Genomic DNA, 16,013 nt, shown 5'->3' on the forward strand with positions numbered 1-16,013 from the left:
GAGGGTCAGAGGGAGAAGCAGACTCCCTGCCGAGCAGGGAGCCCGATGCGGGACCCGATGCGGGACCCGATCCTGGGACTCCAGGATCATGACCTGAGCCGAAGGCAGTCGCTTAACCAACTGAGCCACCCAGGCGCCCCCGAAAAACATTTCTTAAAGCTTTCTTGAATGAGCCTCCCCTTCCCCATCTAGTCGTTGAATACATAATTTTATTTTCCTCACCTTGGAAGTAGTTCTAAAGGGAAAAAAACCACAATCATAAAGTACCAAAAACTATAGGAATACGTGACTTTGTCCAATCAGTCCCAACAGGAAAAAAAGGGGTGTAAACTAGCCTCCTCAAGCCTGCTATCAAGTAGAAGGCAGACGGAGGGTAGGTCTGGACACAGAGATAACACGGTGTTGCCATGGCTGCAGGCATGCTGGTGAAGACAAGAAGTCCTCGGACTGGTAAGCTGACTGGCACTTTGGCAAAAGAGAAGATTTAAACTTCAGTTAAGTACATGTGTTTTAAAAGATTTTGTGGGCCTGACATAAAGGCTATATTGCTTTTGACTTCATTTTTCTTCATTTCTTCAAAATCTTATTTCTCAGTATCCCACACTTTGGGTGGCTACCACCTCCCATCTTTGCAACACACTGCCCTGGTTATCAGCCCCCAGAAACGCTCCTTCACTTCCCTGCTCACCCAGCGTGCATTCCGTGGTCCCCTTGCAAAGACCCTTCACACTCTTGCTCTTCTCTGGCAAAATTCCAACCCTAGTTAAACCCAACTACCCACTTACTCTGAGTCTACACACTTGCAGCCAATCACTGCGGAAGCACTCAACCGAGCCGACTGACTTGCTTCGTATTTGTGATCCCAAATTTCATCAGTGCCAGCCAGTCCCTACAGCACTGGATAGTTCCACTGTAGCTTTGTTTCTCCCACACGCAGACGGTCTCACAATGCCTGTTCTTCCAATTTCCAGCATTCCTGTAAACACACATTCTCAGCTTAGGATCACACCTTATACTTCATTGGGAAACCAGATACAACTGGACATAGACAACCTCATCTTTCCACCACTAAATCCACCAATCTACCTGCATTTGGACCCACTACTCCTGCCTTCAATCCCATGACAAGAAAAGCAGCCTCCTGGATCCTGTCCTTTCGTGTCTACCAAAGGAATTCTGGCCTCCCTTAGCCCCTTTCCTGTAACATGTAATTTTCTCTCTCAAGCTTCTAGAGCACTCACATGCAGAGTTAGTATCACCTATCTTAAAAATTAAAAAAACCTGGGGCACCTGGGTGGCACAGTCAGTTAAATGTCCGACTCTTGGTTTCGGCTCAGATCGTGAGTGATCTCAGGGTATTGAGATCAAGCCCCGTGTCAGGTTCCGTGCTCAACGTGGAGTCTGCTTGAGACTCTCTCTCTCCCTTTGCCCCTCGCCCCTGCTCTCTCTCTAAAATCTTTTAAAAAAATAAAAAATGTAAAAATGTAAAAAACTCTCCCAGATTCGTGCCCCTCCAAGTTTCTGTACCATTACAGCAAAGTTTCTCAAGAGTCATCTATGGTTATGGTCTCTACTTTCTCAGCATCTATTCTCTCTTCAGCTGCCTCCAGTGTAACCTTTGTCCCCACTACTCATTCAGACAGCCCTCATGGGGCAGCTGGCTGGCTCCGTGGGTGGGGCATCAGACTCTTGATCTCAGGGTCATTGAGTTCAAGCCCCACCCTGGGCATGGAGCCTATTTAAGAAAACAACAACAACAACAAACAACCCTTATCAAGATCGCCAAGAACAGTTTAGCAAGTCCAGTCCTCTGACTGTGGTGGGTTGAACTGTGTCCTCCTGAAAGATGTCGAAGTCCTAATCCCCCAGGACTTGTGAACGTGACCTTATTTGGAAACAGGGTCTTCACAAGTTAAGATGAGGTCATTAGGGTGGGTCCAATCTGGTATGATTGTGTCCTTATACAAAGGACAGACACACATGCATGACACACATGCACATGCAGGGAGGACACCGTGTAACATGAAGGCAGAGATTGGGGCGATGCACCTACAAGTCAAGAAATATGAACCGTTTCCAGCAAACTACTAGAAGGTAGAAGAGGCATGGAACAGATTCTCCCTCTCAACCCTCAGAAGGCACTGACTCTGCCAACTCCTCGATCGTGGCCTTCCAGCCTCCGGACCTGTAAGCAAATTAAATTGTTGCTTACTTCACCCAGTCTACGGTGCTTTGTACGGCAGCCCTAGGATATGGACAGTACTTTTCTTTGGGCTCTCGTGATGGCACTCCCTTGGTTTCCCAACAATTCCAGGGGCTCCTCCTCTTCCTCCTCTGAATGTTGGCCTGTATCAGAGCTCAGTCCACCCACGTGTTTTTTTCTAGCCTAATCCAGGTGATCTCAACCCCATGCGGATGATGTCCATCTCTAAACTCCAGGCTGACCTCTCCCAGGAGCTTCAGATTCCATTCTCTGGCTTCTCCACGTGGATGTCCACATATCTCAAACTGATCATGATCAAAACAAAACTCTTTAAATAATAATAATTTTATTTACTTACTAGGTAGGCTCCATGTCCAGTGTGGGGCTTGAACTCACAACCCCAAGTTCAAGTGTCACAGGCTCTACCGACTGAGCCAGCCAGGTGCCCAAAACAAAACTCTTGATTCAGCTCCACCAAGCCCATCCTCCCAATGCTCCTTCAATGGCTACGCCCAGTCCTCCTCACCCAGTTGCCAAGGCCCTAAACTTAGAGTCACCCTCACTTCCTCTTTCCCTCAACTCCACATCGAATTCATCAGCAAATCCATGGGCTCTACCTTGAAATTCACTAATTCTCTCCAGAATTTAACCACTTCTCACCAACCCCCCCCAACCCCCCTGCCCTGTCATCTCCCTCCTAGACTTCTGCAAGAGCCTTCCCTGCTGCTTCCCTTCTTGCTTCAAACAGCCAGAATGACCTTTTAGTTATTATTATTTTTTAAAGATTTTATTTATTTATTTGAGAGAGAGAGAATGAGAGAGAGCACATGAGAGGGGGGAGGGTCAGAGGGAGAAGCAGACTCTCCACCGAGCAGAGAGCCCGATGCGGGACTCGATCCAGGGACTCCAGGATCATGACCTAAGCCGAAGGCAGTCGCTTAACCAACTGAGCCACCCAGGCGCCCCATGACCTTTTAGTTATTATTTTATAAAAGATTTTTTTTTTGAGAGAGTGTGTACGCAGGGGTGGGAGTGAGGAGGGAAGGGAGAGAGGGGGAGAGGGGGAGGGAGAGGGACAAGCAGACTCCAAACTGAGTGCAGAGTCTGAGGTGGGGCTTGATCCCACAACCCTGAGATCATGACCTGAGCTGAAACCAAGAGTTAGATACTTAATCGCTTAACCACTTAACCCACTGAGCCACCCAGGCACCCCAGGGCACCCTTTTTAAAGTGTGGTCTTTCTACCACAATCAGAATGACCTTTTAAAAATGTAAACTGGAGCACTACAGTCTCTTTCTCAGAATCTTCCAAGGGCAGTCCCATCACACTAAGAAGAAAATCTGGTGTTCTGACTTCAAAGTTCAGTTCAAGTCTCTCCTTGTGAAGCCCCCTCTGGCTGCCTGGCCCCTCTCCTTTCCTGCCTCATCCTGAGACACCGCACAGTAATTCTTTGTTTCCGGGCCTGCCTCCCTAGCTGAACAGGGAGTTCCTTGATGACAGGATCCACATCTTTGTCATTTTCATGGCCACACTGCCTGGACGCCCAGCCTGACCCAGAGAAGGCCCTTAGTGTGGTCTGTTGAACAGAACCCTCAGACATGGTCCAGCCACCAAAATTACCTCCCAACTTAAGAATGCTGCCTCGTTTTTGACCTTTTAAGTCCAATCTAATCTTTGCTCCCAAATCCCAGCCAGTCAGGTTATTTCATTTTTGGCACCTCTCTTTGCACTCAGAAAACCCAGCCTCCTGGGCTTCTTTTGTTTCTCTTTCCCCTGAGCAACCCCTCTTCCTCTACTCCCAGCTCCCATCCCCACCCCCTCAGGGTGGTTCAGATTTCTGCCTCATTTGGCCAAGAAATTTCCTCAACTAAGACTCTTGCCGGATTCAAGTTCTAACTTTTAAAAGGTCCACTGGGATTTGCCCAGAACTGCCGTGACGTCTCAAAAACCACTTGGAAACCCAGCAAGATAGGTAACACTTCCTACTAAGTCCCGTGGAAGCCCCACAGAATTTCCCAGGGTGAAACAGGACACCCCACTGCAGTTTTGAAAACTTGCTTGAACAAGGGTCACATGGCCTCCTTTTTCCATTTGGTGAGTTCCGTTCCGGGCTACAGCTCTGCTCTCATGACTTCACAGTTGTAAGGCACCTCAGAGGTTCAGTTTCCTCTTTTATAAAATGTGGTTGGTTAAATACCACCAGGCGGTAGACTTCTTAAATGCAGAGACTGTCCTGATTTATCTTTGTAACCCTCAGCCTGGTACATGGCCCGGGGCCCAGTGCACAACTCCAGGAGCCGTATTCTTTGTGAATGGAAGCATGCCAAGGTAGCACTGGTAAACACGGTAAACCTTTGTTGACAGAATGAATGAATGCGCCATATGGGCTTCCCATGGTAGTTGTGATGGAAAAATGACATCACTTATATATAAAACACTCTGAAAACTAACAATTAATATACCAACTTAAGGGGCTGTAAATCTGAGGTTGCCCCAGGCTTGGAGTCGACCCTAGATTCAAATTCCAGGCCCAAGGCCGACTGGCTGTGTCCTTAGGCCAACGACTTAATCTCTCTGAGCTTGTTTCCTCATCTGTGAAATGGGGACACTACTGCTCACCCGATTGAGTTGTTTTGAAGCTAGATTTGGCAGGGCACAGTGCATCTGAAAGGCACCATTTGTAAGACCACCAACCATTACTATTTCATCTTGTACACCAGCTGCTTTCATCGAAACATCAACCAATCTTTTTTTTTTTTTAAAGATTTTATTTATTTATTTGAGAGAGAGAATGAGATAGAGAGAGCATGAGAGTGGGGAGGGTCAGAGGGAGAAGCAGACTCCCTGCTGAGCAGGGAGCCCGATGCGGGACTCGATCCGTTGACTCCAGGATCATGACCTGAGCTGAAGGCAGTCGCCCAACCAACTGAGCCACCCAGGCGCCCGAAACATCAACCAATCTTAAGATGCTAGTTTTGTTTTTCTCAAGTGTCATTTATTAGAAAATACAATTCCAGAGAAAGTAGCAGATACAAGGACGTCTGGGAAGTGGGTACAGTACACAGACCTCTTTACGTCAGGGGCACAGAAGGTCAAAATAAAATGAGCTACGGGCAAAGAGCCAGTAACACAACTATGGTCCGTTCATCTGGAGAAGTTCCATCCCTGTCCCCACCTCCCCCACCCCCTTCCCCACAGTGGCTACTTGATCCTTGACATTTTGAACCTAAAAGAAAAGTTTAGATTTCCTTGCTACCCTGTGGCTTCAGTGAATGGAGCTGCTTTCTCCAGTTATGGAATGAGTCAGCAAAGGGGGGGACTTCTGATCCTTAGAGCTGAGAAGGAAGCTGGGGAGAGGGATGGTTGAGAGTTTCCTCGATTACCTCCGTGCCCCCATCATGCGGTACATCCAGCCAAGTCTGGTTTAAAAAGTTCCTATCAAATTCGAAGTCTCTCCCTCTTTTTCCAAGGACTACAACCCTCTGGAGTAAAGCGCAAGGGTGAATCTGAAGTCCATCTGGTAGGGAATAAAGAGTCTAAGAGCTAAGAGCCCCAAACTCTCCCTCCCAGCTCAGCTCCAGGGGATCAACCACACCCTCCACTCCAGCCTCCTCAAAACCAAAGAACATCACTGGAATCCCCCACCCCAGGCCCCTTTCCTCCACTTAGGGCATCCCTTTGGCTCCAGACTAAATAGGTTTATGGCCCCACAGAATGAGGGAAATTCTTAAAAAAAAAAAAAAAAAAAAGTGACAGAAATGGAGTTTGGGGAAAGCAGCACACAAAAAGGAGAGGTGTGGTGGGTTGACGGGAGCCTCCTGGCATCTGCGGCCGAGAGGCCCCTGCCCAGGGCCGGGACGCCCTTGGGTGGAAGCAAATCAGAGCTGAAGCAGCACTTTATCCCACCGGAGAAAAAGGAAGGGAGAGAGACCTATGGAGGCGCACCCCCAGCGTATCTGTGGGGACCAGATGGTACCCAGGGGGGCCGTGAGAATGGAGGAGTAGAAGACAGTATTCAGGGCAAGTCCTAGCAAAGTAGGGGAAGATGAGACGAAAAACTCCCCCTGAGAGAGCCCAGGTCCCTGAATACAGGTCCTCTGCAGAGCCCCATTCGGGAGGCCCCTCCTTACACACGTAGGTATCACATCGCTCTCCTTTGGAGGCAAAATCAGAAAGGCCCCGCACAGGCCTCAGTCCAGCACACCCGCCCCTCCCCACCCTCCCCGACCTGCCCTCAGAGAGGGAGGGCTCTAACCGAGGACCCACTGGGCCCCTCCCCATGTAAGTCCTATAGATAGAAAAACAAAAACGAAAAACAGACAAGCAAACAAACAAAAACCTAAGGAAAAGTCCAATAAGAACCTTAATCATACAAAAAGTCCAAATAGTCTTCCTCTCTTGCCTTCCGAGGCATATGTGAAGTCCCTTCTCACGAGGCTTCCTGTCCAGTCAGGACAACATTACTATTTCATTTTTTAAAAATAAAAATAAAGATAATCCACCCACCCTCCCCCCAAATGCTACTTCATACAGCCCACCCCACGCACCCCAAACCAGGCATTGCTCCCTTGACACAAGGTAAACTTAAAACTTCGCTGCCACCTCACAGCCTCCAAGGGGCTGCTCATCACAACCAACCCAAATTCACTTGGCAGAGGAGGGGATAGCAGAGAGCATCTTACTCTCCCTACCTCCTGTCACAGAGGCCCAATCCGCCTGGACAGACGGGAGGGCCACCAAGGGCCCTGCCCCTTCGCAAGGAAAGGGCCCCTGGAGCAGGGGACGAGTCCTCTCCCTTGGCTCCCCCAGCAGTCTGGGGTCCTCGGCAGGGGAGGGGGGGAGGGGGGAGGGCTCTGCTGGGCTCACAAGGTCTCGTGACTTCGAGATCCCAGTGCGAACCAGCCAGTCTTCTCCTGGGCCAGGTCCAGCTCTCGCAGACGGATGTGCACCTCACCAAGAAGAACGTTCTCCCAGAATCCTTGCTCACTCAGCACACTCAGCTGCAGCTCCCGCTGCTGCAGGTCTCCCTTGGGGATCCCATCATACACCAGCTGCAAGCGCAGAGATTGGGAAGAGAGGGAACACAGAAGAGGGAGATGCTTAGGGCCATGGGGGTTTGATCTGGCTGAGGCTGAGACCACTGAGCTCCCCAACCAGAGTCCAAGGGGATAGAGAAGGCACTTGGAACCCGAGAAGAGCTTTAAAGAACTTCGTTCTTTGCTGAGAGGTCAGGCGGGTGAGGGCTTTGTACTGGGCCCACTGCTCGTTATTGGCAAAGGACTCCTCCCCCTGCCCCCCCACCCCCACAGGACAGGGCCCAGGCCACGCCCCAGCTGTGGAATCCCAACCCTCAGGGTCAGCAAACTTGTTTACGGTAAGGGCCAGATAGGAAATATTCTAGGCTTTTGAGGCCATAGGGTCTGGTCTATGTCATGAGTACTCCATCCTGCCACTGCCACATGACGGTACTTAAATGGATGGGCGGGGCCACATCCCAACACCACTTGACTTCCACAAACAGGTGTAGTCAGCTAACCCCGGCCCCGGGCATTCCTCACACACCATCTCATTGTACGTGGGGTTGCAGGTTTTCCGGGCCACTTTGGTTTTCTTCTTAGTGGTTTTCTGAGGGTCAGGGAGGAGGTAAATCTTCACGTAGGGGTCCGGGTCATTCCCATCCTGGAGCAGTTGCTACAAAGGGAGTGGAAATTTTTTAAAAATTAAAAAAAAAAAAAAAAAAAAAAGATTCCCAGGTCTGTGTCTTTTATCACCATTCCTGTGATCACCACCGCCCCCCACCTCGGCCCAGCCAGAGACTCTTATCCCCCACACCTGGCTTCTTGCGAGGCACAGGAATGTACGTCCCAGCTCACTCCATTCTGAGAGAAAGCTCTTCCATGACAATATGAGGTGTCCTACTAAAACATCAACCTGGTAGCCTATTATACCCAGTCTGTACTTTTCATACAAATGCTCGGGCATGCCATCCCTTGGTCTGTTTTGACTGAGCCATCATGTCCCTAGATATCTTCCCGCCTGGCCCAATGTCTTTGTCTAGTTTGTCATTTGATCCAAGTAACCCCCAAGAGGTGGAAGATGAGTCAGACAGATTAAGTTGTTTGCTGAAGGCCAGCCAATTAGGGCTTCATCCAGCCTGATCCTTTTAAAACTTAAATTAGGGGGCGCCTGGGTGGCTCAGTCGTTAAGCGTCTGCCTTCGGCTCAGGTCATGATCCCAGGGTCCCGGGACTGAGCCCCGTGTCGGGTTCCCTGCTCAGAGCAGGGAGCCTGCTTCTCCTCCTGTCCCTCTCCCACACCCCCAACTGCTTGTGCTATCTCTCCCTCTCAAATAAATAAATAAAATCCTTTAAAAAAAAAAAAAAAGGCTCAGAGTAATTAGGCTACTTGCCAAAGTTGGACAGTACAAGAAAGAGAACCAAATGAAGACTGTGTGTATACTTACCAAGCCCCGAATATGCATCACCATAATGAAGAGTTTATTGTTTTTGTAGGAGATGGACAGCTTCACCTCCCCACCCACCTTCCCGACAGGCCGGGCCCATGAGCCGTCTACAGGGACAAAGAAACGCAAGAAAGGTCATGAGGCCAGTTTTGTCCCCATCTGGTGCCAGGCAGATGTTTCTGTTTTCTTCTCCCCACCCTCCACCCCCATATTTTCATGTCGGTCTCCTGATACCCCATGGGGGAACTGCCAAGTGATGTCTGTGAACATGATTTAGGACTGGGTTGAGATGGTCTATCCAATGTGTGTGTGTGTCATCACCGACTGAATATCCTGTCCCTGGGAAACCTGTGTGAGGAGCTATGGGCCCCACAGCCTGAGTGGGAAACCAGATCCTCTAGCCAGTAAGCAAAGGAACAGAGACAAGTCAAGGGAAGAGAACTGGGAGTGGGTGGGTGCAGGAGAAAACTACCCCGGGAATGGTTCAGAGAGGTTGGCAGGAATGGCACAGAAAAGACAGTGTACCTGAGGACTTGGGAGCTGTGCTGGTGCCCGCAGGCTTCTCATCTCGGGGCAGGGGGTGAAAGAAGGTGTATACCAAATCACACTGAAATGAAATCAGAGAGAGTCATTCTTCAATAAGACAAACAGCCCCACAAAAAAAGGGAAAGGGACTATTCTAGATTAAACGAGGCCTATGAAATGGAACAACCAAATGTAGTATGTACTTCTTGTTTGGATCATGGCTCAAATCAACCCACTGTAAAAAGAATTCTGGGGATGACAGGGAAACTTTGAATATGGACTGTGTATTGGATGATATAATGATACTGTCGTTATAGAAGAACTTATTTTTCAGAGTTGCACAGTGACTAGGAACAGAATGTCGTGATGTCTGTGACTGACTTTAAAATACTTCATACAAGGGGCGCCTGGGTGGCTCAGTTGGTTAAACGACTGCCTTCGGCTTAGGTCATGATCCTGGAGTCCCGGGATCGAGTCCCGCATCGGGCTCCCTGCTCGGCAGGGAGTCTGCTTCTCCCTCTGACCCTCCTCCCTCTCATGCTCTCTGTCTCTCATTCTCTCTCTCTCAAATAAATAAATAAAATCTTAAAAAAAAAAAAATACTTCATACAAAAATAAGCAAATATGGCAAAACATTAACTGTTTAGGTGATGGACATACAGGCACACATTATACTGTTTCTCTGGCTTTTTCGTATGTTTGAAAGTTCTCATAATAACAAATTTTTTAAAAGGAAAAAAAAAACCTAGGTCACATCAGGTCAAAAGCAGTCTGTTCTTCTCTGCCATGCCCTCCCCCACGGACACACACAGACCTTTCAAGCAGAGAAGTACCTGACCCAGCCCTGGACAGAGACCATGAATTCTACTCTTCTTGAGAATGTTTCCTAACTGTGTTAGGGAAAACAAAAACTAAAATGTGAAAATACGTATCCTAACATTAATAGTGGGGGAAAAAATGGACATAATCTATCTCTCAAGAAGCAAATGGTTAAGGAGATTTTGGTATTGCAAGTCAAAGTATTAATCTGGTACATATATTTAAAGTTGTGCTCTAAGAGTAATACTGAAGCTATGACCAGTATAAAATGGTAAGAGTCACATTTGCATATAGATAAATAGGAAGGAAAGATGGAAATGGGATGAGATGATCTGGGCAGGGGGGGGCCTCCTGATGACTGTATTTGTTTTTATGCCCATTATAACACCAAATTGTAATACCAATTGTTTTTAAAAAAAAAAAAAAAAGCTAGGTAAATAAACACAGTCAGCCTGCTCAGAAAACTCCTTTTCAAGAACCCCTTCCTTCCCAAGGTTCTGATCACTCTTACCACTCTGGGATGGCTTCTGATACGTAAATGTCTCTCTCCCTGCTCCCGGAGGCATGCTTTCATTGCATTTAAAGGCACGACCTGAGAGGCGGGAGCCAGGACCCTCCTCCCCCCTTCTTTCTTTCACCCCCCGCTTCCCCTTCCTCCTTCCTTCCCTCTTACGCCTCCTCTTCCTCCTCTGCGGAGTCAGACCCAAACAGCCAAGTCCCGTCCTTGACTGCCAGGGGGCTCACCCCCTCCCCGCTTCCCGCACATTCCCCGCACCCCACCCCAGCGCCCCGAACAGCCCGGAACAGAGGAGAGCCCACCCACCTCGGCCACCTCGGGGGCTTCGTGGGTCAAGTGCCGGATGTAGCGGTTTAACTCCTCCCTCCGCCGCTCGGCCACCGCCTCCCCCCGCGAGCGGCCAATCACGAAGCGACTAGGGAAGCTGGCGAGGCAGGTGGGCCGTGGGAATGCAGGAGAGGCAAGAAGGGGAAAGAAGGCATTAGATTCACAGTATTGTGAGACCATCACCACCATCCATTTCCAGAACTCTTTCATCTTGCACAACTAAAACTCTGTACTCATTAAACACCCTATTCCACCCTCCCTCCCTCCCTCCAAGCCCTGGCGACCACCATTCTGTTTTCGGTCTCCAGGAATTTGACTACTCTAGAGACTCATAAAAGTGGAATATTACACAGTATTTGTCTTTTTGTGATTAGCTTATTTCACGGAGCATAATGTCCTCAAGGTTCATCCATGTTGTGTCAGAATTTCCTTCTTTTTAAGACCTAATAATATTCCATCATATGTATATGCCAAATTTTGTTTATCTATTTATCTTTTACTCTTCAAAAGATAAGAAACTTTAAAACATCTTCAGATCCAGTTAGTCCTCTGCCTTTCGCTTCAGTTTTCTCTCTCGGTCAGGTGGACCCAAGCTCATTTTCAAGGCTGGACTGAGAGAGTCAGGAGATCCCAGCCAGAAGGGGGCGCACGCGTTACGACACTCATTACCAGGCCAAGAAAACCAAGCAGATCTTGGGAAGGGTAGTTTCAGGATCCTGCAATCCTGCCGGCCCCCTATCCCTTCTCCTTCCCCAGGATCCCCCTGTGCAGAGAGGAAAGGGGGCAGCTACCTGGGCAGTTGGGAAGAAGGGAAGAGCAACCGTAGCTTATTGTGTAATTCCTGGAACTCCTCAAACGTCCGTTGGATGTAAGTGGCCTCGTGAGTGTTCTCTCGCATCACCTTTACCACATAAACCTGCAAAGGTCCAAGTCTTAGAGAATACCTGACAAACCCCGTGCACCGAAGGAAGGGAGTGGGTAAGGGAACACAAGAGGGGAGGGGTGTGTGCGTGCGTGTGTTGGGGGAGTCCACTTTCCAGAAGGAAAAGTGCAAAAGTGTCTCCAAAGGACAAGACGATACAGATGTACATTTGTCCTGCACATGGTTCCTAGGACCCTTGACCCAGACGGAACAACCATGCAGTTCAGCCCCCTGATTCCAGCAGCCCCCTCGGGCAGGGGAGTGGCTCGGTCTGTGACTGCACTGCCTGGAGCTCAGGATGCTCACAACTCCAATGCCCACCGTGCGGATATGAAGAGAAGGTCAGAACCGCAATATGCTGGGGGCGGTGGGGAGCAAGACAGGGTCAGATTGGAGAAAACACTTACGTAGCCCTTGTTGGGGTGGAAAGTCTTCTCGTGGCGGCAGAGGAAAACATCACTGATGCGGCCAGAGCTCTTGAGCGTGTGTGTTCGGGGGGCAAAGGAAAGGGTCAGCCGGTCGTCTGAGCCTGTGAACTTCATCTGAGCCAGGTTGTGGATGAAAAAATTGAGCTTTGTGGCTACACTGCCCAGGCTGGACTCAATCAACCTGTTGGTGCAGGAGGATAGGAAGAAAAGGATGTAACCACGGACCCAAGTCCCCACTGCCTGGACAGAGCGATCTCCACGAATATCCCTGGACACCTGAGCCTAACACTCAGCTCAGACAGAATCATTTTCCCTGTGTAATATCCTTATAGAGTGCTTGACTGGCACACAATTATCTCCATGCAATTTATTCACGTGAATCCTGGGGTCTTATCTCCCCTCGCTGCCCTCCTGAGCCAAAGACAGTTAAACCAAGGTAGGAAACCAAGGTAGGAATTAGGGATTCCACGATAGGGTCAGCATGAAAATGTCTACATACAGGAGACCTCCAGTACAGTGGAACCTTACCAAGAATCGTTCAATCTAGAGATTTCAGATCAAAAGGGAGGTTCTATGTGAGACCAACAGAGAAAATTTAGTTCGCCAAGTTCCAAAAAGAGTGCATGATAAAACAGAGGCATCGCCTACATGGACAGAACTGTAGACATGAGTACAGAGACACTTCCTCGCTTTCATACCGTGTGCCTAAAAACATTGCCAAGTATGGGAAGATGGAACCATGGAAGTCCATGTTTTGATAAGTGCAAGGGTTCTGATCCAGAGAGCTGAGGACTAAGAAAACTCCATGTTTGTCCCATAAACAAAGTCTTTGATCAAGACCTGGCAAGAATGTAAGAGATTGCTATAGCTCTGTATACTAAGGTGAGCTCCAAAGTACAGACAGAAAATGGAGTCGGGGAAGTCAAGTGATTTCCCTAAGTCAGAGGCAAAGTTAGGACAACGGACACATGTCAACTCTAGGCTCCACCATCTGAGCTATGCCTTCCCCGTTTCCCTAGCCCCACTCCTCCCCGTCAGGCAACCCGGAAATGAAGGACTTGGGGGGGTGGGGGGGCACTGCTTTGTGCACGCGGTGTTACCTGGTGAAGTAAGTAGTAGCATTGGCTTCTGTGTCCTGAGGCCTCAGAGCATCATACACATATTTGAGGTCCTCCAGGTCTGAGAGCTCGGGGATCCCACAGGACAACATCTAGAAGGAAAGCAAAGATGGAGAGAGGGCACCTGTAAAACCAGACATTCTTGCTCCTTCCCCCCGTAAGGCCAGATTTGCTATAGCTAGGCTCCCTAACCCTCCTAGGGAGTGGCAGACGGATGCTGTGGGCAGGGGCTAGAAGGCCACAGGAAGGGTGGGGCTGGGGCGGGAAGTCAGACACCGCACACACCACTGTTCCCAGTAGTCTGGGCCCTGCCTTTATCTAGACCTCAGAGAAGCAAATCTCCAGAAATCCTTTGAAGCAAGACAGGGGCGTCTTAAAGATGGTGCCAGATGATAAGAAGGAGGGGTTCAGAAAGGGATGGAGCTCCTCACCAGGCCCAGGAGGTTGAGGAAGAGGTGGGTGTGCTTGCGAATGAGGTTGTAGGCTTGGCAGCAAAGGTCAACAAAATCATGGAAGCGGCTGGAAGGCTTGTCACCTCCGTTGATGACATACGCCATATCCGAGGTGAAGACAAAGGGGGCACGGTCCCTGGGCCGAGGGGAACATACAGGTAGAAGGTCAGCAAGGAGGAGGAAGCCCCCCACCTTGTGGGGTGCATCAGGGAATGCCCCTCATCACCTGTGGGAACCTGGAGAGATGGGGCTCTCCCTAACTGTTCCCTTTTGCTTTTCCAACCTTAATCTCAAAAGATCCCCAGAGACGTCCTTCATAGATTCCTTGTCTGTGTGCTACCAATATTTTTTTCCTGGATAGCTAACTATTCCCTTTTGCTGTGGTTTGGGCTCATTTCCCCTTGCTCAGGCCTCAGCAGGGAGGGAGAAGAGCAGGTCCCCACCTTCTTCTGTAAGGCCCTGCAACTACTTGACCTCTTTCTCAGGCTTTGCTTCTCTGAAGCTGCTCAGCCCAGGAGCTCAAGTGCAGCCCCCTTCCATGAGAGGCTTGTGTTCAGCCCAGAGCCACTTCTACGGACCTCCCTGCCCTCCACATGCAGCCTGGCTTCAGGAGACCACTTACCGCTTGATGTTGCCGAACATCTGAGCATGGCCCAGGAAGCGGCCAAAGTCTATGTGGAACATGTGGCCGGTGGTCTTCAGCATGATATTGTCATTGTGCCGGTCACAGATGCCCAAGACGTACGTGGCCACGCAGCAGCCGGCACAGGAGTAGATGAAGTTCTCCACAGCCTGGGGTGGGGGTGGGGGGAGGCAGGCAGATGGGAGGAGAGGACAGAAAGCTGGCTCTGAGGGACTCCAATGGCCACGGCCAGCCTCAATCCAGCCAGCCCTGCTCTCATGCATACCCCCCCACACACAGACACCTCTCTCCTGTCTCATAGGTTGTAAGGAGGTGGAAGGCTGGTGTGTGTATCTCTATCCACCACTTTATCTGCCATTCATCATCCTCTGCACCTTTCCTTCTTCTAGGGAAACTGATTGGAAAGAGAGTGAACTTATCCGGGAGCCCCGACTTGAGCAGCCCTGACTGAAGAGACCTTAATAGACAGGAAGACGGATGTTTACCATGTTCCCAAATGGTTGTGACTGGCTCAATTAAAGCGCAGCCCTGAGGCAGCCGGCTTCCGGGTCTCTTCCTGACCCTGCTCAGAATTCTCCGGGCTTCTCCCTGCCCCGTAGACACCTTCCATTCCCAGTGTTCTTGGTAGCAGCTAAATGCTAATCTAATTAAAGTCACTTCACTCTAAAGAAGAGCTGAGGCAGTTCAACGCTCCTAGGAGGGTTTTACACTTGAAAATCAGACATCTCTAGCTGGTATACTGTGTGAGAGATATTTTTAAGTATAAAACAGGAGGGAGGGGTGGCTAAGATCCACTTTATTTCATCTGGTCAACATCTGTCCCCCTCTCTGTCTCTCCAAGAAGTACAAATAATGGAATTAGCAAATGGATACCTTTCACCCTCTGAATCCTCTTTGTGAGGTTTACAGAATTTCTAAGAATTGAAGAAAGACTCATCAGCAGAGGGCAAAAACTGGCACAGCCAACAAGGAATGTACAGATTTGAGAATGAGAGAAAGCTTCCCAGATAGAGAATGTGTGCCCTCCCTGCCTCTCTCTACAAATTTCCCCCCATCCTTCAGGGCTGGGAGTCCCAGGTCCTTCCAGCTCCCACAGACTCCTCCCCCATTGAGCCCCGACAGCCCCACTGCCACCCCAATTCATCCAGCACTCACTCTTTTCTCTCCCAAGGGTCTAGGGGTCTTATCTCCCAGCAGCTTCTTGACCATCCACAAGGCCTATTTCAAAACTAGCCACATGGAACCCCCGCCCAGTCACTTGTCTAATTAAACCAGGTGGCGAGTCCATAGGAATCTAAGAACAGAAAGTCTATAAAGAAATCACAGAATGCACCTTCTGGAAGGAAAGGACTATTTCCCGGACAGGGAAATAGATGAATGAAGACAAACCACTCAGTAAGGAGTACAACCCAATAGGAGAACTTCCCAGTCTTGACCTTCATCTCCATCAACTTGTCTTCTGCCATAGATGTTCTTTCTACCTGGAGTGTATCCTTTTTCTTTTCTTTCTTCCTTCCTTCCTTCCTTCCTTCCTTCCTTCCTTCCTTCCTAAGATTTTATTTTGACGTAAGCTCTACACCCAATGTGGGGCTCGAA

At 49.4% G+C, this 16,013-nt stretch overlaps 1 protein-coding gene across 8 annotated transcripts in view; it reads right to left on the bottom strand.

The window, feature by feature from the left end:
• Nucleotides 1–5,177: 5,177 nt before the first annotated feature.
• The window catches only part of PIK3C2B (phosphatidylinositol-4-phosphate 3-kinase catalytic subunit type 2 beta), a 63,823-nt gene continuing 52,987 nt past the window's right edge, over nt 5,178–16,013 (bottom strand). For all 8 annotated transcript variants that reach the window (XM_081825059.1, XM_081825061.1, XM_081825060.1 and 5 more), the window contains 10 exons: nt 14,397–14,566; nt 13,754–13,910; nt 13,305–13,414; nt 12,184–12,385; nt 11,646–11,770; nt 10,834–10,951; nt 9,192–9,273; nt 8,667–8,773; nt 7,767–7,895; nt 5,178–7,255 (listed from right to left, as the gene is read on the bottom strand). In XM_081825059.1, coding sequence (XP_081681185.1) covers nt 7,067–7,255; nt 7,767–7,895; nt 8,667–8,773; nt 9,192–9,273; nt 10,834–10,951; nt 11,646–11,770; nt 12,184–12,385; nt 13,305–13,414; nt 13,754–13,910; nt 14,397–14,566 — 1,389 coding nt within the window. In that variant the 3' untranslated portion in view covers nt 5,178–7,066. The remainder of the gene's footprint in view (nt 7,256–7,766; nt 7,896–8,666; nt 8,774–9,191; nt 9,274–10,833; nt 10,952–11,645; nt 11,771–12,183; nt 12,386–13,304; nt 13,415–13,753; nt 13,911–14,396; nt 14,567–16,013) is intronic.

This window comes from Leptonychotes weddellii, chromosome 6 (genome assembly GCF_054177405.1).
Source record: "Leptonychotes weddellii isolate Sample4059 chromosome 6, ASM5417740v2, whole genome shotgun sequence".
Lineage (NCBI taxonomy): Eukaryota > Metazoa > Chordata > Mammalia > Carnivora > Phocidae > Leptonychotes > Leptonychotes weddellii.